This window comes from Phalacrocorax carbo, chromosome 8 (genome assembly GCF_963921805.1).
Source record: "Phalacrocorax carbo chromosome 8, bPhaCar2.1, whole genome shotgun sequence".
In the NCBI taxonomy this organism is placed as follows: domain Eukaryota; kingdom Metazoa; phylum Chordata; class Aves; order Suliformes; family Phalacrocoracidae; genus Phalacrocorax; species Phalacrocorax carbo.
Genome location: NC_087520.1, coordinates 25122391 through 25147123, shown reverse-complemented (window position 1 = coordinate 25147123; position 24733 = coordinate 25122391). Strand labels below are relative to the sequence as shown.

Sequence of the window (24733 nt, the reverse complement as noted above, 5' to 3'; positions counted from 1 at the left end):
AATAAACAACTCTGAGTGAGGTCAGTGAAAATAGGAGAAAAATGACGATGTTGGATCTTGTCTGCCCTATTATACCCCCAGCACAAATGGCAGGTAGAAAACACTGTGCCCCCAGCCTTGATTCTCTCCCAGCTGAACCCCCAAGCACTCTATCTCTTCCGTGCTAACATGTTTCCTCTCCAAAAACCCAGCAGTAAAACCAGCATCTCTTCAGTCAGCTGATTTGCTGTCTGACTGCATCTGTCACATCTGCTGGCTTTAATGACGTAAATCAGCTTTTATTGCTTCTCACTTAGAAAACACAAAGAGGAGGCAGCTGAGAGAGCAAACTGGATGCTGCTCCTACATCTTTATTTTCTATGGAGATGCTTACTACAGTTCAGGCACTTCCAGCTGCATTAAGCCACTGAAGGTTTGGGTGCTGTACAGATGTTTCTGTGAATACGAAAAGACCTGTAGAGCTTTCATTGCTGGCATGGAGCCATGAGAGGGGAAAAGTCCTGCTGAATCTCAGGTGCCCAAAAAAATGCTTGCAAAGCTAGTGCATAGGGAGAACTGCTTTTCCTGCTGCACTCAGCGCCCTGTTGACAGCAGTTACAGACTTTCACAAGGGCTTTTTGCACTTGTCTAAGCCAAACCTCACTTCAGGCAGATGAAACTGCAGTTCAGATAAAGTCAGCCTAACACGGCACAGGGGCTCACCTTGCTACGGTCAGTTTGCATGGGGGCGTTGGGATCAGTGTAGTTGTAGGGTCAGCTTGTTTCACTGAAAGAAGCTCATGAACAACAGGTTTACTGTGAATCCTTTCAAATGAGCCTGAGCAAAGAGCTGGGTAAACAAGGCTGGGTGAAGTGCCCACTGACCTGTCCCTGCCTGTAGAAGTAAAGCACAGCTCTATGCTCATGAAGTTTTTATTTGTGGAGTATTGCGCTCTTTGTTTTAAAAGACTAAGCAGCCATCCTCCTGCAGCAGCTGAAAAAGGGCTCTTGTGTGCAAAGCCACCACTATTTAAGACCAGACAGTCTTTTCTAAGGAATATATTTTTTCTCCAGTTCCCTGCCACAAAGAGCGACACTGCAGGAGTCAAGGAAGGCAAGTGCTTCTCTATGTCTGGATCAGAAAGACAAAAATAAAATAAACTTTCTGCATCTGTGATTTCTCAGCCTATACACCCATAAAGACCACGATTTGCATAGAAACCCCTGCCGCTCTTGAATCCAGCCTCTCCCATTGCCCCAGACACTTTCTTACACTGTTGTTGGCAGATCTAAACTGCTTCCCTGCATGCCTGGCTCCCAGGGTAGAGGAGCAAACCCACAGGGAAATTCAAGCAGTGCTCTCACCAGTCCCATTGCTGCCCAACAACCCACAGCTAGAGCTCACAAGGCAAAATTACACCCTCTGCCAACTCACAAGACACTGTCTTCAAGATGTTACATGTGCCTCTGCGCCTGCCTTTACCAAGTCCATCACAAGGAGTTGCAGGGCTCTCTGCTGTATTTGTACACAGTGGAACCATCCTGCTTTAACTGACTGAACAACTCCATGGATTATGTCTTTGCATAATGAGGCTATTTTGTCTCATTTGTGACTTATCTTTATGTTTCATAAGCAGAAGTTACAGGAGGAAAAGCCTCAGATCTGTAATCTGGGAGGAGAGAGGGACAGCAGTCATATTAATTGGTAAAACCAGAGAAGACGATTAACAAAGGTAGATTTGTGTTGTTCCTTCTAAATGGAATTGCTAGTAGAATTTTTAAAAAGGCAGCAATGGCATGAAACCCATTGTGGGAACCGAGGCTATTCGTTTTGGGTTTTTTCCTCAAAAATTCAAAGGAGTCACAGCAAGAGAGGGAGATGTTCATGCTGCATGTTGCTGCCTCTGAATCTAAGATATTTAGGTCATCCCATCTAGCCAAGACATGCAAGTATTTCTCATGTCCCTGTTGCTGAGCATGGGATGGGTTTAAGGCGCTGTGCTGGTGACCCTTGGTGTGCATTAGTGTTGCCCTTTTGGTTCGTATTTCATTGCATGACCTGGTTAGCATGCCCTCTCTGCTGTCATTGGGCAAGGAAAATTGAACTGTAGCACTCAGAAATTACCTTAGGAGTGACAAAGCAACTGGAAGTGGCTTGGGCATCTTAGGAAATATAAGCAGGAGGGGAATATGTAGTTTCTGTGCTTAGGGTAACCATCAGTGTCCTTATAGTTCTCATGACAGTTAGCACTTAATCATCAGGGAAAACAAAAGAGATTGCATCAACCATGGGTTGCAGAAATAACCAGGTCTCCTCCCATGCTTTGGTGGAAAATGGGGTTTATGAGTGTGTTTCTGCCTGGGTAGAGTCTTGACCGCAGCATCTTTTCTCCCTCATGCTCAGTAGAAAACTGCTTGCCCTTCACATCAGCAATGGGAACATGGTTCTGCAATGACTTCTGAACTCGGCTACAAGCAATCCTGTCTCTTGTCCTGCACAGGAAAAGTTAAACGGGCTTTTAATTTGTATGGGCAAGTGGTTATTCCTGTGTAATGTGGCTGGTGAGGCTGCTTTCTGTGTTGGGGTGTAAAGCATTTGCAGGCGTAAGGATTTAAAATACTGATTTTGAAATAGGAAGTGACATTAAGAAGCCAATTTTTCAAGAGCCGTTCCCTTATCAATAGACCCAACATAAATTAGGAAAAGGCAGCAGAATGGGTCCAAAAGCAGGTGAAGTAATTTATATCACTTCATATAAAAGTATGAGAAATGTGATCTTTAATGCCTCCAAGCGGAGTGGACACGTCTGCCCCATCACAGCAGCATGGGTGCTCCTGAGAGGGGACCTGGGGAAGCTTTAAGGGACTAAAAAGGTCTTTCACTGTGGATTTACTGGTAGGAGGAGGCCTCAACTTCTCAATCCTCCTTTTACACGTGGTACCCGGAGACTGCCTCCCCTTCCTCACATCTCAGCCAAGGCCTACCTGAGCTATTGGAGGTCTCCTGCAGACGTCTATTAAACTAATAACAGTGGGGAAGGGAAGGGAGAGGGGGGCAGCAAGGCATTCCCGATGTTAGCCAGCACCAGAATAGCTTGCGTCCATGCATGGGCTCCCGGGAGCCCTCCTGGGATGTGACAGCATTTCCCACATGGCACCAATGTACGGCAACAGGAGCATCTGTACCTGCTCACCAGGCTATTGCTCTGCAACGTTGCCACTCATGAAAGCATTTCCTTGCTTTTGAATAATGTCTTTCTTATCTTTAGTGATGGGGAAGGAAAAGGTGGATTTTAAAACTAGAACCTTTCCCAGATAAATAAGGAGGAGTAGGCAGAGCAGAGGTTATATTTACTCACCTAACCAGCAGAGCTGGGGGGAAAAGCAACATGGTCTCTAGACCAGAAATCCAGTTTAGGCAGCCTTAGGAAGCTTCGAAACTTGTTTCTGGAATTGGAAAGGAATAGAGGATTTTTATTGTAACTCTTATTTTCTACAGGGATGTATTGGTTTGTGCTGTGTGTATATTCTGGTTACAACTGGACGCTAAGAGTCACTGTTTCTTGGGAACACTCTCATTTCCTAACAGGTATTAACACAAATTAATCAAACCATATAAGTGAAGCAGAAAGATTTCTGTAGGATCCTTATGTAGTCTTGCTACTGTAGGAAAGTCAGCTTCAACTAACTGCAAAGCCCAGCTCAGGAGAGGTCCTCAGCTTCTATTTCTTAACCAAAACCAATGTCACCCATCCCGCTTCCCATGCCACAAGGCACAATTGCACACCGCTGCTCCCCACCGGGACTGCGCGGCATGGTATGGGGCTGGCGAGGTGCAGCACGGTAAGTACGGTGACCTCCAGGCTATGGCTACTGCAGATGAGGTACTGGTTTAACCCACGAGCAGCGTTCATGTGTTTCTCCATGCTTTTGTTTTAAATCAGCAGGGGTGATAACAATGTCATTAAAAATGTTCTGTGAGGGACCCTGCTTATAAAACAGTTAATTATATTTGCTTTCTGTTCCCCTGATCACCCTCCACTTTCTTCTCTCCTCCCAAAGGCTCTGGGTAGTCAAGGATCTCTTCTACAAAACCTTTGCAGGTTTCTGCGTGGTTACAATTTTGACACCACAAGTAGCAAAGAGGAGCTTTGCTCTGGGGCTCCCACACCAGCCAGTACAAACTGGGTTAGCAAAAAACAGCATACAGACACGGGATGATCCAGATAAGCGAACATCTTGCAACTGAGACCCAATAAGTAAATGCATTTTTGCACTTATTTGTACATGATTGCATCTTCCCCATGTGTTGGTACAATGCACGGTGGGGAGATGCTTGGTCATTTCAAGGCTGGTAACAAAGCGTGTGGTATACAGTAAAGCAAATCGGGTGCATCCTGTTTCACTCTGGGTCAGAGCGGATGTTTCCTTCATCCACAGAGCCACTTTTATCTAAATATAACATTCAGCAGCAGCTAAAGTATATCAATGAAAAGGAAAGCGTTAATCTATAAAGTGCTGGGCTCAATTATGCTGCCAGCGCGGGCATGAAACAGAGCAGGAGAGGGGTGAAAGCCCCCGACTGTCTCCTGCACCACTCCGAATTTCCAAATCCGGGGCAGGGAGGAACAGACATGCTGCATCCTCCCCAAAAAGCCCTCCAGCAACAAGACCATGCAGCCCTGTTCTCTCTAGCATATCTCCTGCGGTTGCTGTAACAAGTCTCGTATGTGCACTAGTGGGTTTGGGGAGTGCTGTCCCAAGGAGATGCCACTGGGAAAAGCCGAGGAGCCGGTCCGGTCTGTACCATGCTTTGCCTTTGATAATCCCCTGGCTCTTGGGTGTGCTTCGTCCTCACCGTGCCTGCTCTCTCCGCTACCCGGCTCCCGGCTGAGAGATGGCCACGCGATCGGCGTGCGCACTCCGGCGTCGGCCTCGCGCGCCAACCATCGCCAGCCTCGGCACCTTCACAGCTTTTCCTCGGCCGTCTGACCTTATCTAGCCAAACAAAGGCCAAAAAATGAGCATTTGAGAGACCAACCAAATTTGGCAGGTATGAAGCTTCTCTTGAACCGAGAAAAAAAAAAGAAAAACCGAGTTGAGAGTTGAAAGCAGCAGGGAACATGACACTTGGTTGACTTTGCCGTGAGCTCTTTCCACCACCATAAAACCATGTGGCGGACTTTTCAACTCTCTAACTGGTCTATTTTTATATTCCTCTTATCTCTCTCCTTTCCTGTGTTGTTTTTTTTGCATGACCTATAACCAAAATGCTGACTTCTCGCTGTGCGTGCGTTTGAATGTATGGCTCTTCTGCTGGCAAGTAGCTAATCTTCTAGAGGCATGAGCTAACATCCGTGGTAGCTGCCTGACTTCTAGTCTGGTTTGTCTTAGATGCCCTTTGTTACATTTTTCCTTTTTATACTATTTCCTCTTCCTTTTTCTGTTTTTTTTTTCCTCTCTGCCAGACACTTTCTGTTGAGCCATCTTCCAAGACAACTAAAAAAAAATTACAAAAATTAAAAGCCCAACAACAGACAACAACACTAAACAAAATAACAAAACCAGGCAAAGGTCACGGCAAGGTCATTTCCAAAATTATGTCACCTCGATGTCTGCTTCCAACTCTAGATTAATTCAAGGATTTACCAGTCCTTGGTTAATGTATCCAGCCAGTTGTGTGCCACACAAACTCGAGAAAGTTAAAAAGAAAAATTTAAACATTAATAAAACATTTTAGAAAATCTGCATGAGCTACACCAACACATAAATCTGATCAAAGGGCAAAAGTAACTCCCCATCCATGCATGGTGCATGACGATTTCTATGAGCTGGGATCCTGTAAATTATATGCTATGCAAAATCAAAACAGCTCAGTTAAATGCCCTTAAGTTACTAACTGTATGTCAAATGTTATAGGGATTGCATCTGTGTATGTATACGTTCAGCTGTAGGTATACATAAATTTATCATGTATATCGTAGCTTTTCTCTTTTTTTATTTTCCTTCTTAATTTAGTTGTTTTAGATTTCCCTACATGTTGAACATCCCCAAGTTGCCATCTTTGGCCTGATGTCATCTCTCCTTTCTGTTGCAGAACCGCATGCACGAATCACTGAAGCTTTTTGACAGCATCTGCAACAACAAATGGTTCACGGATACATCTATCATCCTCTTTCTAAACAAGAAGGACATATTTGAGGAGAAAATTAAGAAATCTCCACTGACTATCTGCTTTCCCGAGTATACAGGTAATGAGAAAGCTGGCTGTACGGGAATGCATAGCAAAGGGATCAGGGAGCATTTCCCATGCAGGCTGATACTGTGGTGTATCAAGGCTAAAGATGCATAACTAGAGCTCCCATTTACTTCCCTGCAATTTCAATAAATGCCATAGGATCATGCCCACCGTGTTTAGTGGTCCACTTAAAGCATGAGGATGACTTAAACCCAAGTTCTTTGCCAGCAAAGGGCCGCCACCACTGAGCAAGGTGTTTGATTTCTGCCCCATGGGCAGTTTCAATGCCAAGCCAACACCTGCAGGTGTGGGTCTGGCAGCACTCTCCCTAAACCCACACCCTGGTTCCCAGCATTGCTCAGGAACATGAACCCTCTTGCAGGGCTCTCAGAAAGATGCAGTGAGCTTAACCATTACAAATGGGTATCTGGTCTCTGGGAGATCAGCACATGGGGTTTGTTAGGCTGTCCTCAGCTGGAGTCCAGCTTTGCTGTTCCATAACCCATCGCGTTCCCCTGTGGGTCCTGGCTGACCACAACCAGGATCTCTCTATGGTTCCTGGCCACTGCCCCACTGCCAGGTACCAAGGAGCTGCAGAATCAGCCCTCCAGTGTGCAGACAGCAGGTCCCGCAGCTTGGCTGCTTTAGCTCAAGCTGTAAATTTTTATCATGTTATTTTAGGAGGTCCCCAGTTTCGCTCTCAGGCTTGCTGACATCAAATCTGGACATGGAAACGCTTCCAGTTAAATGCAGATAGAAAACAAGGCACTTGATTTTCTCGGGCACTGGCCACCCACACCTCTTAACCCATACTGCAGTCAGGGAAGAGCCATGGCAAGCTGTGCTCTGAGCTTGGCAGGGGACAAGGAGGCCTTAGTGATACTTGGACATCAGAGCAGAGGCTCTGCAACAGGGCAGTGTGCAAGAAGCCCTCACTTCTGCTGGCTGCCTGGCATCTGACCTGCTAATGATGAGAATACATCACCCGTGCAAAGGCTGCAGCTGCAGCCCACTGCTTCCCGCTGTATCTTGCCAGCTTCCACAAACCCTCATTACCATTCCGAGACAGCATAAAAATAAACTTTTATCGTCATGAATTATTTAAGCTCACCAGAGACATCCAGATGAATCTAGCCGACAGACAGAGAAGCAGATCTCTTTGTCAGAAAACATAGTTGTGAACCGGCAGTACCAAGAGTGTCACATCTCTGGGCAGGCCAACAAATTATTAACCAGAGCTTCCTATCTCTGAGCACTTGATTTTTCACTGTGAATATGCAAAAGTGAGCCATCGTTGCTGCTTTGGGCTGAATGGTCTATGACCACAGAGCTGAATGACTCCATCTGAATTTAGAAGAACACCTGCAGGCTTCCTCTCCAGGGAAGGTTTGGATATTTGTCACTACCAACACATTTCAGCCATCTACTCGTCCACTTGGTCCAGACAGAACCAACATAAGCATGAAATGTTTGTCTGAAAAGATCTAATAGTGGAAATTCCACAGTCTTTACAGTTGAAATCTCACAATAATGCCAACCCCAAATTTTTCTGGTTGCAAGTTAGATTGCTGCTTTCTGTCTTTTGGATGGCTTGTAAAGCTGTTAATCACCATCCTCTTTATAGCAGTGCCTCTCTATACCAGAAGACTTATATCATCCCCTCCTCCATTTTCCCTTTCCTATGTGAAGCAAACCTGCACCTTTCGCTCGTTCCTGATCACATTTTGTGGACCTGGTTTTGTGGATCTTCACCGAAGTCTCCCAGTAAACCCACTCTGAAATAATATTCTTACATATCTCTGACGGCAGAGAGACTAGAACAAGAAGGAATGTCAGTTTAGTTATCACTTTTCCTTCCCAACCTATCCCAGCCCAAGAGAGGAGTTCAGTGGGGGAGGCAGAGCCTTGTACACATGTAGCTAAGCTCTCAGCTGACTACGCAGAGGAAAACAAATATAGCTTGTTTCTGGAGCACTTCGACCCCAAGTGAACCAAACCAGTCATCCCCAAATCTCAGAGTATGCCAAACATACTCTCAATTCTGTCGAGGTGCTGTTCTGGAAGCTGGGAATTATCAAAATGCAAGGGACCCTCCACAGACCTTTTGCCTCGCTCATGTCATCAGAGAGGACTGGAAGCCTGAAGGCTGAAAGTCTTTCACTGATCCAACAGGGATCTGAATCAGAGGTGAAGAATATCTCACCCCAGACGTTCAGCAACACCATTAGAAGTTGGAAGTTAGTTCATGCTAATGTTAAGGCCAGACTTTAGACCTAAGGACACACTTAAACTTACTCACCCCTGCTTTGCTGACCGCAGCACAGAGGATGAAGCCCTTGTGGCCCTGTGAAAAAAGCAGCATTATTAGAAAGTTGCCCTGGAGTTAAAAAAAATTATTTGATGAAAGCCTATAAATCAAACAGGCAGACTTTCAACATCACAAGTAGGTTCCACAGAATGCTTTTAATAAAATGAAGTTTCTGATGTCCATTAGTCCTGCTGACAGAGAATTATTAGAAGACTGCATCCACAAATTTGCTTGCAGTATGCTGGAGCACTGACTGTTTCCATCCCCTTAATTCACTCATGCTTTTAACTAATCCACAATACTTAGCAAAGCAGCAGCAGAATCCAGGGCATGTTTTAAACCAAATAGGCATTCCCTGCTCTCCCAGAAGGAATCCAGCATCTAAATCCTCATGCCTTTGAACAATCAACTTCCCTTTTATAAAATACCCTTCTGGTGGTGCACAGCAAGTGGAACTGTTCTCAAATTCTTGACACAAGTCTTCATGCAAGAACCTGCTCCTAGCAACATTCTGCTTGTCTTACTTTAAGCACATCCTCAAGTCTCATGGTATTTATGAACTTGTGTCTTCAACTAGCAATGCAGGTACATGTAAATGCAAGCTATTTCCCAGATCAGCTGCCCTCAACCACAGCAAATCTCAAGCCCAAGTAAGCTTCTCTCTAGCAGATAACATTTCCCATCAGTAAAGCATGATGGAGGCAGAGGAATCTGAGCGCATTAACAGTGTTACCCATGTAGAGCCCTCCAGGGCTCATGGGACACTGGCACTCGGCAGTACCGAGCAGTGCTGGAGGGCTGCACTCCAGGCCAGCCAGAGAAACCGAGCTTATCAGACCTAAGCAGGTGCCGGAGTGGGGCTGTGTGTGTGAGCCATGTCAAGGCCAACCAGGTGAGAAAGGAGCTGCTCTTTTGCATGAGTGCACTTAAGCTTTTTTAACACAAAGCCTGATGGTTAATAAGGTTTGGCACAGACATCTCTACACATCAAAACAAGAAACTCCTCATGGTGCAGTTTTAGCCACAGCTCTAGCAGAGGGTACTGTGATCCTAATTTCTCAAAAAGAGGGACATTCTGTATTCACTTTTTTGTATTTGGTTTGAGAAAAACCCACTTTGCCCTGTAACAGAGGCTGGATCTTTTCATGTCCTTTTCTCATTCAGGGAAAGGAGGGCATGATTACCAATACTGCCCTCAATGCATGAACATCTTAGCTCCTCTTTTCCATCAAAAGCTGAAACTTTAATCAAAAAATCTAAAAAAGGAAAAAAGCTAAGCCTTTGCACTAGGTCAAGCATTTACTGCATTCCTGGCAGTTTTTTTCTCTTTTTTGTCAGCATTATGTGGAATTTCTTCTGGTTTTCCCATCATAGCCTGTTTAACACTCCGTTCCCTCATCCATTTCATCTCTGTAGACTATAAACAGCAACTCAGATTAAAAATACAGCTGAGCTGACAGTCAGAGAGCATCTCCTCCCTTGCAGCAACCCTGGCTAGTAATAGTGCCAGTCCCTGAGGTGGAAATGGGGTGGCTGGGTTGCAGCAGCCCCGTACAAGCTCCCTATGTACATGCAATGGGGTGCTTGCAGACACCCTACAGATTTAAGGTTACAGGATTTCTTTAACCCACTCTTTTTCCTTTCGTCTTGGCTCTCTTATAGGCCCCAACTCTTTCACGGAGGCGGTGGCTTACATCCAGGCTCAGTATGAGAGCAAGAACAAGTCCCCCAACAAGGAGATCTACACGCACATCACCTGCGCCACCGACACCAACAACATCCAGTTTGTCTTCGATGCCGTCACAGATGTCATCATCGCCAACAACCTGCGGGGATGCGGACTCTACTAAAGCCCTCTCCTCTCCTCCTCTCATCACGCCCACCGGGAGCATCCTCCAGTCCCGCGGGCAGGTCCTCTCTCTTTCTTTTTTTCTCCTCCTCAGAAGATGATGAGGAAGAAATACATAAATCCTTCCGCCCATCCCAGAAAACTTTGCAGCAAGGTCTGCTTTCCCCAGCCCTATTTTATTTTATTTTCGTTTATTTTTGGTTCATTCCCTTGCTGCCTTGTTCTACTCCTCCGTTCCAATTCACAGTGCTGTAGAGGGAGCCAGTGTGTTTCCCACAAAGTGCATTTCAAATGCCAAAAGACAAAAATACTTCAGTTTTAAAAAAAGGAAAAATCAAAGCCTTAAAATACTGATCAGCAACAGTGTAGTTTGGAACCGAAACTTTTTTTCCCTTGAAATTAAGGGATATTTTTAATTCTCCTGGTTATTTATCTTTTTTTTTTTAAATACTATTCCTTTGGAAAGTGCTAGATACAATGGGATCGTTCTGAGGGTACCGTACAGCTCCAGTTCCTACCCCAAAGTTGGTCAGTGTCGAACACAGCTGCTGCAGCTTGGATTTGTATATTCTCCTTTTTTCCAGACAGCTATTTGAACAAGTAAACAGCCATATCGAGTTCTGCTGGTGTCCGAGTAAGACGGACACAGTAACAAAGCCTACTAAGCCTTGTCTAAATGCATTTGTTACCGGTAACAGCTTTACCTCAAGTTTTTCAAAATTAATGTTAAAATATGTCTAGTGGTTTCAGTAACCCGTTTCTGAGGCGCTTCGCTGGATGCCACAGAGCTGCTGGGCTGAGCGGTGCTGGTGGCAGCTGGGCATGGACCCCTGGAGCATAGGCAGCAAGGATGCCCCGGGGATGGATGATGTGCTGAGGGGGACCCTGTGCATGGGAGCGTCCTGGCGAGGATGCCAGCCTGGGTACCTAGAAACCTTTCCCAAAGCACCTCCCAGCCTCGTGATTTCAGCACAACTGATGCTCCTGCAAACATGCGGCATCTCTTTCCAAACCTTGGCCCTAAAACACTGGCAGTGCAGCAAAAGTATTTAGCCCTGGCTTCTCGTAGGCAGGGTTTGACCTTCAAGTACCTGAAATGGAGAGAGGTGCTTTGGGAAACATAACCATGCTTGGGTGATAGCAGGGTCTGCAGGAGCCTCGTGGCTCTTTATCACACCTTGGGCATCAAAATACGCTTGAGAAGCCCAGCCTTGCACTCTGAGCCTCCTTGGCCAAGTGGAAGCAAGTAGCTTGCCTGTGTCATCTTCCGCCTGGACGTACAGGAGAGGCAGCTCCTGTTTCAGTGTCTCAAGTCAGGGCATCTCTTCACCAGTACCTAACGCGAGAGAGATGGTTTATATTAGCCATGTAGTTGCAAGGGAAGGCTCAGGGAGCTGATTAGAGCCAAGTGATGGAGTAGGAAGGAAAAGTGCAAGGAAGAGAGAGAAGGGAGGAAGGAAGGGCAGGGGGAGAGGTGTGGAAAGGGCAAGGGTAGCACTCAGCACATCAAAATGTGGGGGCACAAAGGAGAGGACAAATGCAGCTGGGCTGGGGTATGTGTGGCCATCTGTCTCCCATCACCAGGAGCTCTGGGTGCTGTTGGGTAGAGGGTAGAGGGGAGTATGAGAGTTGGGGTGTCACCTCTGGGAGCATGGAGGGACCCTTAGAAGTCCACCCTGAAAGCTTGTTTGGTAGCTGGGTGAGACAGCCACCTCCGAGGTCCCACTCAGCATGGCACCTGGGGGCAGGTAGCCGACAGTGATCCCTGCCTCTTCTCTGCCTCTCTGAAAAGTCCACAGTTCTGAAAAATGTGAGTCTTTCCAGGCCAGCCACAAGTTCAGCTGTCCTCTCTTGGGAGCCCGGGCTAGGGGTGTCTTTCAGGTCTCAGGAGGTCTGAGTTTTCTCCAGTGCCATGCCGGAGAGGGACAATATCTCTTTTCTCGCTGTGCCCATCTAGGAGAGATGGTGTGAGAGCAGCCCAAAGCAGCACAGGCCAAAGGCGAAGGGAGGCAGGGAGAGGAGCAGGTCCAGTGGCATGGGATAGAAAGGACTGGCGGGAGAGGCTTGGGGAGGGCAGTTTGGGACAGAAGTTGCAGAAGGGAGATGAGGCAGGTCGAGGCAGCAGGGAGGATGGGAAGAGAAGGGCACCTGGGAGGCAGAGGAGAATCCCCATCAGATGTCGCACTCTGCTGGGCAGCGTTTGTGGGACATCCATGACAAAACCCCAGCCAGGGGTGTGAGCAGGAGCACTGTGGGGCAAACAGGGGATGCCTGTGGAGGAGAACAAGGTGGCTCTCACCCATGTAACCAGCTCACAACCCAGCTTGATTGGCAGCTGTGCCAGTAACCACCTAAATAGTGTAAAATTATAAAACTGTATTTAGTATTGTACAGTGAGGACCCGCTGCTGCTCTGCTGCACACTAACAGCAATAACACCAGGTCTCTGCCTCCCCTGCTCTGGCCCAAGGGAGTACCCACCTTTCTCTTCACCATCTCAGCCTTAAAATACCTCTGGCAGCATCAGCTCCCACAGAGAGCTAGCCAGCCAGCAAAGCCAGGAGACCCTCTCTGCTCCTCATGCCACATCCCACCCACATGTCTTGTTTTCCCAGGTCCCAGCCCCTCTCCCAGCTCTATTTAATGTCAACACACTCTGCTGTACAACCATAAACCAAAGGAACACTGACCACAAGGCCTGTGCATTTAACTGTATTTGGTTTAGCTTATGATTTTCAGAGTCAATGGGAAGGATTTTCAAAGAAAGGATTTGCAGTGGGAAGCACCTGCCCAGTTCTCTGGTTGCTTGGAAGGGACCAGCCAGATGCCCCACCCTGAAAAGAGTTATGTGCATGTTGAGCTCTAGTCCCTGAAGACTAAAGTCAAGGGAATGACAGTAAAAAGCAACTAACCTGTTTGTTTTTGCAGGAAGAGGAGTTGAGTGCATAAATAGGCAATGTGAAAAAGAAATATGCAGGACTGAGATCCACCCCTCCCAAGCTTCCCCTTGAGCCCAAGCCAAGCTTTCTGCTGGCATACCCCCAGCTGATCACAGAGGTCATTTTACTCCAGGTGAAATTTAGGCTGCTGTCTGAGGTCATTGAGTTAGCACAGTCCCTCACTTTGCTTTTCAGCACAGTGCATGATGGTGATGGGATGGTGCTTCTACTGCAGAGGGGGCAGGGAGTTAGCTGGCGGGATGCAGAGGGACGCTCCTGGAGCTTGTCATGTGTAGGTGACCAAGTCCCACCAGTAACACCTAGAGTTCAAATGTGTGTTGAGTGTCAAAATAAGGGCTGAAAAGCTGCGTGTTGGTTGCATTTGGTATGTAACAATTAGACCTACAGTGAAGCACCAGAGCTGTGTGCAGTGGTGCACTCATGACTTGCACTGGCAGCGAGGCAGGTCTTTATTAAGCTGTTTCAGAAGGATTTGATCAGCAGTGCTAGAAGTTTGGAGGTTTTCTGTTCCCACCCCTTGCTGTGGGAGACATTTTATCTGAGTGAATAAGTAACAGAAGCTGTTCCCAGTGAGGGCAGCACCAAGCCAAGGCTTCAGGAGTTCCCAGCATAAAGCACACAGGAATATTTTGGTAAAGACCATTTAAATTAACCCAGTCCCAAACTCTAACAGATACAGCTGAGTCACCGGTGCTGGCTTAGTGCACTTGTGCCACACTCCAGGGTGGATTCAGGTAACCCACACCTGGCCGTGCTGGCAGGGAGGTCCAAACCACCTCCTGCCCCAGCTCCAGCTGTTTCCCCAGGACATTGGTGATGATCAACGGCTGGTGCTCAACAGGGAGAAAAGGGAGAAAAAGAAGAAGAAATGTTGACAGACAGAGCCTTTTCTTTCAATTTCTTTGGCATACTGTATTTCTAAAGCTTCATTTCAGCAGCTGCTGCTGACATTCCCTCCCTCACACAAGTGTCGTGAGGATTCAGTGGCAACGGCTGGAAACAGCATTTGGAAGATGAAATGCTTCCAGTGTTAAACACTACTATTTCTCCTGCTTGATGGCCTTGTATAGATTTTTGTCTCCAGAATGCCTGCCAAAGCATTAATCACCACTGGCTTTTAGCATCCTCCCAAGCCTTTTCTGACAGATGTGCCTTCTGCAGGCAATTTTTTGCCCCATGTTTTTTCCTAAACACTGGCAGTCCTTGCAGTGATTGCCTAGAAAAAAGACCTTGAAATGCATTCCCTGCTTTCAAAAGCCTTCTTCTTAATTGCCCCTTGTGCTTTGCAATTGCATTGCTCCAAATCCAGACCCTCAGAGAGCCCCGGTTAGGTTGAATTTGCAGTCACCACATAGCAAGGATGTTGCAACTGGTAGAGATGCAACAGGAATCATACTGGGGTGTGGGGGACATATTTTAAAAGCACAGTGATTCACAGAATTACAACAGCTACATATACACCCTGCTGCACTTCAAAGTTAATGTGGGAATTTGCAAAAGGTGCCCTTTTTGGGATGCAGGAGGTTTTTAATGACTCGAGTCACTTATCCAGCAGCAGCATCCACGGGGCATCGCATTGAAAGCGCTAGCAGCTTGCAGTGAGCTTCAAACAGCAGCAAAAAGAAAGATGGAAGCCCCCCTGCTTGCTTATTGGCAATGAGAGGGTTGGGTGTGTGGAGCTGTGAGAGCAAAAAAAGTGCAAATAGTTCCTTTATTTAAACAACAATTTCAGTGAAATAGAGAAACCTGTAGAAGTCAGGCCTTGAAATGAGCCTGTAGATGGGACTGCAGGGATAACTGCAGAGCGCCATGCTCCTTGGGAGGACGCAGTAGCTGGGCTTATTAGGAGAACTAGCAATAAACACGTGCTGGGAAAGCACACACTAGAATACAGCCACATGCTTCAAAGGCCAGTTTTTTCTTTAGCAAATAGAGTTCACACGCTCATTTTTTACATACAGCTAGAGGAGCCCAGCCAAGCGGCAGGGTAGCAGGATCACTTGGCGAGGCCATCTGGCCCCTCTGTCTGCCAGCACCAGACTGTCCCTGCTGCCCCTGCCCTCCCATGGGGCCCCAGCTGGGTCCAGTGAGGGGTCAGTCAGCTTCCCACCACTACCCTCCCAGAAATTCTTCCAACTAAATTTCTCTCAGGAGTTTTTTATGAGAATTAGCTTCTTACCTTCAGCCAGCTTTCCTGGATGGCCAGCCAGCCTGTCCCTCCACAGAGGGGAGAGCATCCTCAGGAGGAGGCTGCCATGTCTGCTCAGTACATGTGATTTCTGTTTTACAGGACACTAAAAGTATTAATGAGAGTAGTCTATACTGTAATGTACACTTAAAAGTATCTGATTATTTTAATCAATTGTGGCATGAGCCCAGTGCTTGCCTGCAAGGGAACAGACTTTGTTCTCAGGCCAGGAATGCAATGTCCAAGAGCTCAGGATGGGACACAGGCTATGTCCTTTTGCCAAAACATCCCGGTGTGCCCAGTCGCTGCTGTATAAAGCATCGGGCAGCCCCTGACTGTGCAGCCCGACACGGCGTGGGGTTCAGCTGGGGGTGGCAGACAGCCCCACAGGGGTTTGTGCAGTTGATGCTGTAAAAGGGACCAACCCTGTACCGTAGCCTGTGCAACATGTCCAAGTATTTCGTGGCCAAAAAATCTCCTGGAGCCAAGGAGACATTTGTTGTTGAGCTCCCGGGAACACAGCTGACCATGTGTCAAATTGATTAGAGAAGCTTAGTACTAGTGTGTTTCTGTCTTTGTCACGGGCCAGGTTTGTCTTCAGGCTTACAACCAAAAACTCCACAACCTTTTCCAAGGAGACTAAAATACTCATTAACAATCTGATGCTGGAAGTGCCAAGGTCAACAGGGGTGGTGCTACTGAGCATCACCCTGAGCCACCCAAACCCATCACACACTTGCATCTCCAACGCATGCATGAGAAAGCAGAGATGTGGTCCAGGTGGCACAAAGGAGCAGACCACAGTCTTGTCTCTACCGCCCCAGAGGAAAGAGCAGACAGAAACACTCTCCTACAGCACCCCAAGACTTGTGTATATTATCATTTCTCAGCTCCTGCAATGACACGAGATAATTGGTGCTGGCAGATATAGGTATGTGACCTATGTAAGATGTTACATTGAGAACATGGCACGGAAAGGGACTTCTCACAGGACCACTTGTGTCCAAACCAGCAGTCTGTGAGCTCCTTATTCATGCTGCAAAGGCTAGCTGGTGAACATGAGCAAGTACCACCCTTAAACACTGATATGTTAATAAGAGCAGGAGGACCAAGGCCTCCTAGCTGACATCCCACAGTGGAAGGAAAGTGAAGGGAGCTCAGTTGGGGACAGGGCAAAAACACCTTCACCTCCCAGAGAGGGCAGCTCAGTTCTCTGCAGGCACTGTGTGCAGCAGGGATGGCGGGGAGAGACCCAGGGTAGAGGTGGACGGCTGGGAGCCGGCCCAGCGCTCACTGCCCTGGCCCCTCTCCCACCCAGTGTCTTAGAAATTAACATCAAGATCAAATCCTGTCCTGTAGCACAGGCAAGCGGCTCCAGCTCTAGATCACCTGCTCCAGGTGGGGAGAGGAGATCACAAGGGATAACAACACAGTTTTCAGCATTGTTCAAGTCTCACCAGCTTTTTCACTGCTGGAGTAACCCAGTGGCACTGGGCAAGCAACCAGGGTTCTTTAAAGATCATCTATTGCCCTGTCAAATAGCCCAGTCCCTAATTTAATATCCTCACCCCTATTTGCCCCCACCTCCCTTTCCCCCCTTCAGCTCGACATGGGAACAGTGACCATCACCCTGCCTCTGGGCCCCCACCACATTTCTTCCGGAAGGATTGCCAGAGGCCACCACGATTTTCCTTTTGCTGGTTTCCCGCTGAATTGTTTCTCCTGCATGTTTGATGGCCCAAACTATATTAACTGTAATTTTGTACGAAGAGTGACTGTCCATTGGTTTAATAGAGCATTAGTTATTGTAATAATTTATTGGCTGTCGGTAATGTATTTATTAGTTACAAAATGTTAATAAAGTGCCAGCTCTTTTCTAGTGTGAGAGGGTTTTTATTGTGTCTCCCTTGAGCGCGTCCAGCTTCTCAAGCCCATTATTTACCATCCATCTGCTCCGTGCACACATGTCTACAACATGCACCTGGAGTGTCGGTCATCTGCCACAGCCTCATTCGCCTGGAAATAAGGAATTTGAAAAGGATATAACCAAATGGAATTTAACTTTATGTAAGTATTTGGTAGGAAATTTTTTCCTCTGTTTTTAACTAGAACAACTTTACCATGGTTTCTGTTTGTTCCTTGGCTTCTTGAAGTTACTCTTCCCCTCCTGAAGTCTCCTTACCCCCATGTATCTATGTCAGACCGTCCACACTTTTCCTCCGGCACTGCCAGACCCCTTGCTGGCGCCCAGCTGCCCGCATCCAGCTGCCTTTTCAACAGCCACCAGTGGCGATGCTCAGCGCAGGCATTGTTGGGGTAGAGCATCCCTGCGGCCCCATTGCTTCCTCCGATTCTTTGGTTGCAAATCTATTATAAGGAGCAAGCTTTGCATTTCTTTTCTGCCACCTCTTCACGTGAGCCTTGCGAGCACAGAGGCAAAAAAGCCATTTCTGGTTTGATTCAATAAATGGTGCTTTTTCATCCTCGCTATTCCACAGTACTTGGAGCACCTCTTCCTCCCTTTAAAATAACACATGGGCCAGTTTGTTCTTTTATGTTTAAGCCAAAGATCTGTTTCATGCCCAGATAATAGAAGAAGCAAAGGACTTGAAGAAACCAAGAGAAAATTTTCCGTAAACCTCAGCAAGGGAAAATTAACCATTATTCCTATTGACTTCACCAATTTCCAGTGATGTAACTTCAGCTGGACCCATCCTCAGACACGTATCCCCCTGTGTCCTGTCGGCAGATCAGACAGAATTACAGGCCAGCTCTAAGAAAAACTGACGGCTGAGGGGGAAAGGATTTTTCTTTGCAAATTTTTACTGGGGATTTTAAAAAGTTTCCTCCAGGATGCCTGCGTGGGTGCCCAGAGCTCAGAAGTCACCAGGGTTCTTTCCTCACGCTTGGGATTTTCCTTCCCCCAGGTACCTGCTTTTCAGCTGCTCCTCCACCACCACCAGTCCTTTGTATAAATGTAATACATATATGGGACAACAAGGAAAAAAAACCACCCTGATACTTTCCATGAAAATCTCAAGACCCAGCATTTTTGCAACAGCCACAAGTCAAGAGCAGCCACATCCTTTTGTGGCGGTTTGTTTTCCCTCTGAATACGGCTTTTTTTGTTGTTGTTTTGGGGTTTTTTTGTTTTTTAAGATAAGGACCCAATGGGGTCTCAAAGCTTTGGAAAGCGACTGCTTGGCATCCCTAGCTACTCTTTGTCAAGGAAGCAACAGTGTAATCTCAAAGCCTTTCAAGATGAAATCAGACATCTGCTAAATTTTGCATGCAAAAGCTACAGTTGAAGTGTAGCTAATAAAATGACTCACTAATAAAACATTCATGGAAAACTCCAAAATGTGTAATTGGGTTATCATTTCATTAGGAAACACGTGTGTTCTCATGAATCTTCCACAAGTTCAGAGCCCCCACCTTGCTATGCTTCCAAAAATAAAAAAAAAAAAGGGGTGAGGGTGGGGGTGGTTCAGGGAGGGATTTTGGCGGGCTGGGGGGAGGGGAACGCTTGCTGCGGGGCGGGCGGGGGGAGCGCTCTCACAGGCTGCCAAGCACCCTTGCTGCCCGGCGCGCGTTTCTGCTGCTCTCAGCACCATGCAAGTCTTTTCTATACAGCTGGGTGTCCCCATGTGGGCGGAAGGCAGCCAAGCTGGGACCTGGGGGGCCTCGGCCCCCGGAGGGGGTTGCAGAGAGGGGCATGGCAGGGGCAGCAGCTTTGGATTTCACTAAGCCCTGGTTTTGAACCAGAAGCTTTGCAAGTTCAAGTAGTCAACTAGGTGGGTATCAGCAATGAAAAAGGTGCGTGGACTGCCTAAAGTGTCTCCCAAAGTTGTCAGCAGAGCAGCAGGAAATGGCTTTCTGTTTATTTTAAGAGCAAGTTAATGATGGAGAAAATTTTTGAGAGCTCCTAGAGAGCCATATCTGTCCTGCCCAGCAGCACCTTCACACTAATGGCGAGTGCATGCGCCCGCCTGCACAGTCACCCCGCAGCCGCTCGAGTGAAGCACTAAAATACTCTGCTCGATGATGCTCTGTGACAGCTGGTTCAGGACAGGAAAACCTCACTTCCTCCTCCTTCTGTCCTTCTGTCCACTCTCTACTTCTTTCTGATAACAGCTTCTGTAGCATGGGGAAAAATGGCTTTTGTCCATATGTGAAAAGACAATTTTTAAAAACTACAGCTTTTAGGTATTTGCCTTTACTTATGCTCCTACTAAAACGCTGCCATGCTTAAAGTCTCCCTGGAGCAGCCCGCAAGCCCGGCACACTCCGGAGAGCTGTGAGATGGGCTGGCAGAGGCACCTGCATGGCTTTTCTCCATGCAGCAGCACTGAGGTTTCTTAGCAGCAACCCAGCCACCACCGTGGCATTTTCAAAGATGGGTTGAAGACCTTTCCCGGGGCGCAAGTGCCCCACTGTGCCAGGACCTGCCCCAGCCTCTGGGCAATCCCTGGCACCAGTCTTGCCACAGCAGCTCCGCTCAGTACAAGTACACTTCCAGATGGGTCCATAGGTCCACCCTGAGATGACCAAAACTCCCTCCATCCCAGTCCCCGTGCCCAGTACATCCCAGCTCCTGGCTGGCACTGTGTGTCCATCCTCTATTTAGGCTCTGCAAGTGATGCTTCAGGGGTGCCAAGCCCCTGAAGAGATGCAGGCGAGACCAAAACCTGCAACCCCCTTTCCAAACTGCTCAGTGTATGCAGGTGACAATAAAATGAGGGGTTTTTTCCTGCTCTTCCTTAAAGCTTCAGGTGTCAGCCCTGCTAGAGCAGCCAGCAGAGAGGCTCTGCAGGGAGGCAGTGGAGGATCAGCTGCATCCTCCAGCGTGGGATGAGAGCAACAACCTGTTTCCTCCACCTTTGTAATGATCTTATGTTTACCACTGTCTTATTTTAGAGACTTTTTGCTTTCTAAGCATTTCAGTTCAGAAAAATGTTCTCTCCTCTAACTCTCTTTCTCTTTGCCTTTCTCTCTCCCCTCTCCTCCCTCCGTGCTCTCCGTTACAGAACCGCATGCACGAATCTCTCATGCTCTTCGACTCCATCTGTAACAACAAATTCTTCATTGATACCTCCATCATTCTCTTCCTCAACAAGAAAGACCTATTTGCCGAGAAGATCAAGAAATCACCTCTGACCATCTGCTTCCCTGAATACACAGGTACGTGCCAGGGCTGATGCAGCACAGCCCGCCGTGATGCCCACCACCGCGCCAGCAGGGCTGGGAGGCTGCGTCTCACCCCAGAGGTGGGTGGGGGACAGGGCACCTTTATGGGAGGGGGGAGGTGCAAAAACACTGCCCACCTTCAAAAGCTGCAGTGCAGCTGTTGGGGGGGGTGGGGGGTTTCATGTCCTGCATGCAGTCAGTTCTTGTGGCAACGGTGCACGACGGGCTGATGGGACAGAGGTGGTCAAGAGGGATGGTCACACGCTTTGGTGAGTCTGGCCACACAGAGCTATGGAAAGAAGTCTTGGTGAAAGGCAACTGCCTGCCACTTGAGCCATCCTCTTTGCTGATGGATCCTGAGAAGGTCCTGCTAGAGGAGCCAAGACACAGAGTGCTCCAAGCTGCATCTCCCGTTTGCACCCTCCCAGGAGTGCCTTTCCCCAACTGCACGATGCACAAGGAAAAAGCCCCTTTACAGCAGAAATCTGTGAAACCACAAGAGAATCACATTTTTAAGTGAAACTAGTGTGGCTTGAGGAAAATAACAAAAACCAAGAAAATGGCATAAGAAGAGAGGGAAAGAAAAAAAAAATCAGTTCTGATTCAGAGGCTCCAGCATCTCCTACAGATACGTCAATGTCTCTGAATTATTCTACCCAGAGCACACCCACCCTGGACGCCAGACCCTGGACACCAGACGGACCCCATCAAGACAGCGCCCATTCCAGCACAAGCACAAGCACACCAGCATTTCCACCAGAGGTTTTTAGGCTTCTCCATGAAAGCAGCAGTACTCTTTTTTTCCCAGCGACCTGGTGGGACATCCCAAACTATCCCACATGGAGTTGTACAGCTCGTCCCAGCTACCCCAGGGAGAGGGACAGCCCAGTGGCACCAGGCCACCTCCCCTCTCTCTCAGCCATCCGCCACATCTGGAGGGAAGGGAACTGGCAAGCTGGAAAAGGAAAATAAATCTCCAGATAATAGCAGCTCTTGCAGAGGCGATTTCAGGGGCATAATTCAGGCTTTGTGGCTTCCCGCGAGGGGCCAGGCACAGCCACGCTCACTGCCATAAGCAGCTTAATACAATAATGCACTTTTTTTGCTCAAACATATGGCCCCTTTCCAGCCCGCCTTACAAAAGCAAAGCTCCCCTGGTCCAAGGAGCAAGCCCGCAATGGTACATCACACCCCACTGCATCCCTCTCACACGTCCCAGAGCCCGGGGTGAGACCCCCACCCAGTCCAATAGCACACAGAGAGGCTCAGCCCCACTAAGGGGACACAGCCAGTACCCATGGGTGACACTGGAGTGGCCACCAACCCTCCCAGCCATTCCTCCCCCTGCCTGCCAGGCCAGGGGGCCACCGAGCCCCCCAGCCTTTCTCCTCCCACCCTGCTCCCCTGGGACAGGCGCTGTGGGATGCACCAGGTGACTCACCAGTGATGCCAAGGCAGCAGCGATGCTGGGAGGAGCATCCCTCTGGCAGGGCACAGCCCAGCTGGGGGCTACTGCCTTTCCCCAGCGGGAGAAAAAGGGGAGTGGGGTGGGGTTGGCAAAGTGGCAACACCTGGGGAGGGAGACGTCTCCAACAGCGGCCAGGTGCTCTGCAATTGGGGGGAAAAGAGGGAGGGAAATGCGTGTAATGGGGTGGAATACGGACGGAGAAGGGTGGGAAAACGGGTAAATGGACCTTGCTGAGGGGTGAAGTGGGGGAAAAATGGAAAATAGATAGGTTTTTCCTGGTTTTTTTAAGAAAAAAAGCAGTTTGCAAGCAGTGAGGAGCCAGGCATGGGGCAGGAGGGTAGAGGTCCGCGGCCCTGACACCCCCTACTCTGTCCCCCCGCCTCTGCCTGCAGGTCCCAACACCTACGAGGATGCGGCTGCCTACATTCAAGCACAATTCGAAAGCAAAAATCGCTCCCCCAACAAGGAGATTTACTGCCACATGACGTGTGCCACAGACACGAACAACATCCAGGTGGTATTTGACGCCGTCACCGACATCATCATTGCCAACAACCTGCGGGGCTGCGGCTTGTACTGACCCCCACGGCGCAAAGCGACTTCTTTGGTGGCGGATCCAGCGCCAGGAGAGAAAGGAAACAAAAATATAAAAAATACAAAAAACCCAACGCAACCACACACAGACACACACACAAACACATGCGCGCGCGGAAAAAAGAAAAAAATGGTGAAACAAAATGAAAAAAACAGATTGAATGAGAGAAAAAAAATCGTAATCATAATCATGCAAGTTGGTAAATAAAAAGGCATAAGGAAAAAAATATATATACGTATATATATAAAAAAATAATCCACACCCACCTTTTTAGTTTGTCTGAAGGAGCTGTGGGCCGCCCCCATTCCCCTGGCAGGCTCCAGCCCTCTCTTGCACCATCCCTGGTGTCACAGCCTGGGGGGGCACCCTGGGGCTGGGGGGGCTCTGCCCGGCCCCACCTCCCCAGCCGCTCCCGGGCATCCCCCCTGCAGGGCGCTGGTACCCAGCCAGGGGCGCAGGGGGCAAAGGGGCGTCTCCCGGGGTCGTCCCACGGCGAAAGCAGGGCCGGATCCTGCCCGCGCCCCCGCCGTGGCCATGCGGGTGCTCCTGTGCAGGGGGGGGGGCTTCTCCTCCCATGAGTTACTTGACCGTGGGTTTTATTTGTTAATTATTATTAACAATTATTCTGGGTTGGCTTTTTAAAATTATTATTAATTAATTTTATTTCCAGCGTGGGGAAGGCCAGGCTGACCCCGGCCCCATCGCCACCCCCAGCCTAGGCGAGCCGCTGCCTCGAGAAACTAAAAGATACTTTTTGGTTGTTTTTTCTTTTAAAAAAGAAGGGAAAAAGATGAAGACACCCCCCGACCATGTCTCATAGCTAAAAAGGGAAACAAGAACAGCAGCAACGAGATCTTTTCCCATTTCCCATCCTGGCTGTGTTGGGAAGAAGGCTGCAGTGGGAGCATCCTCCTGCCGCTCCCTCTCCAGGGTCTGGGGTTTTTTGGGTTAGCTTGTTTGGAGTTCCCACCCCGCTTTAGGTCAAAGCCCTCACTAGCCAGGAGCCGGCGGGTTTGTCCCCACTGTTTTCACTCCCTCCTGGTTTAACAACTCCCTGCTCTGAGTCGCCGCTCACTCCCCAGGCTCGTACCCAAAAGCACAGCTCGGCCACGCCAGACAGGCTTCCCCCTCGCCCCTCCTGCGGGGCCAATCGGGGCGTTGGGGAGGGCTATACAGATATATATTTTTTTTATTTTATCTTTTTTGTTTGTTTAGGTTTTTTTTTGGGGGTGGTTTTTATTAATTTTTAACTCTTTCCAGTGAATGCTTTTTTGTGCTGCTTTTTTCTCCCCTTTCCCGCCCCAGTCCTCTCTCCCTTTTAGTGAATGGTGTTTTTTCTCTCTCATGTGGGGATGTTTGTGCTGAAAAAAAAAAAAAGGAAAAAAAAGAAAAAAAATTTAAAAAACAAACTGTAAAAAAAGCAAGAATGAAAATAATTTAAAAATTTTAAAAAACACACACAAAACCACGAAAAAGAATTTAAAAAAAAATTTTAAGAAATCGAATGTAGTGTTTACATTGAAGCCACCATTTTCATGACCAATCCTTTGTCATTTCTACTTTGATTAGTAATCAGACGTCTTCACGGTTTCACTTTTACGAGTTACCTTTGCTGAAGAAGAGCAGTCACACCTGTTTAAAAGAAAATGAATAAATAAAGAGGAAACTAAAAAAAAATTAAAATATTATATATATATATATAAAGCGCCAGGTCTTTCTAAGCCTTTCTATTACCAATCAGTGAGGTTTCTGTGATATATTACACACTGCCAATCTCTTTCTCTGACTAATGGAAAAATTCATGTGTAGCTCAATAAAGAGAATGTTTGTCTGTACCCTGGGCTCTCCCCCCCCGTGCCTCTGCCTGCTTCTTTCTCCCCACACATGCCTGCCTCCTTCCTAAGGAAGGAAGGAAAAATACTATAAAAAGCATATTACATTCTGGGGGGATGTGCTGCTGGT

The 24733-nt window shown here is 47.9% G+C and overlaps 1 protein-coding gene across 2 annotated transcripts in view; it reads left to right on the top strand.

The window, feature by feature from the left end:
- Positions 1-24502, top strand: part of GNAO1 (G protein subunit alpha o1) — a 146830-nt gene extending 122328 nt beyond the window's left edge. The window contains exons 7-8 of one of the 2 annotated variants that reach the window (XM_064459282.1): positions 20549-20702; positions 22569-24502. In XM_064459282.1, coding sequence (XP_064315352.1) covers positions 20549-20702; positions 22569-22756 — 342 coding nt within the window. In that variant the 3' untranslated portion in view covers positions 22757-24502. Of the gene's footprint in view, positions 1-6076; positions 6231-10187; positions 17407-20548; positions 20703-22568 lie in introns of those variants that run through there. The other variant, XM_064459280.1, reaches the window with a different exon arrangement.
- Positions 24503-24733: the final 231 nt, after the last annotated feature.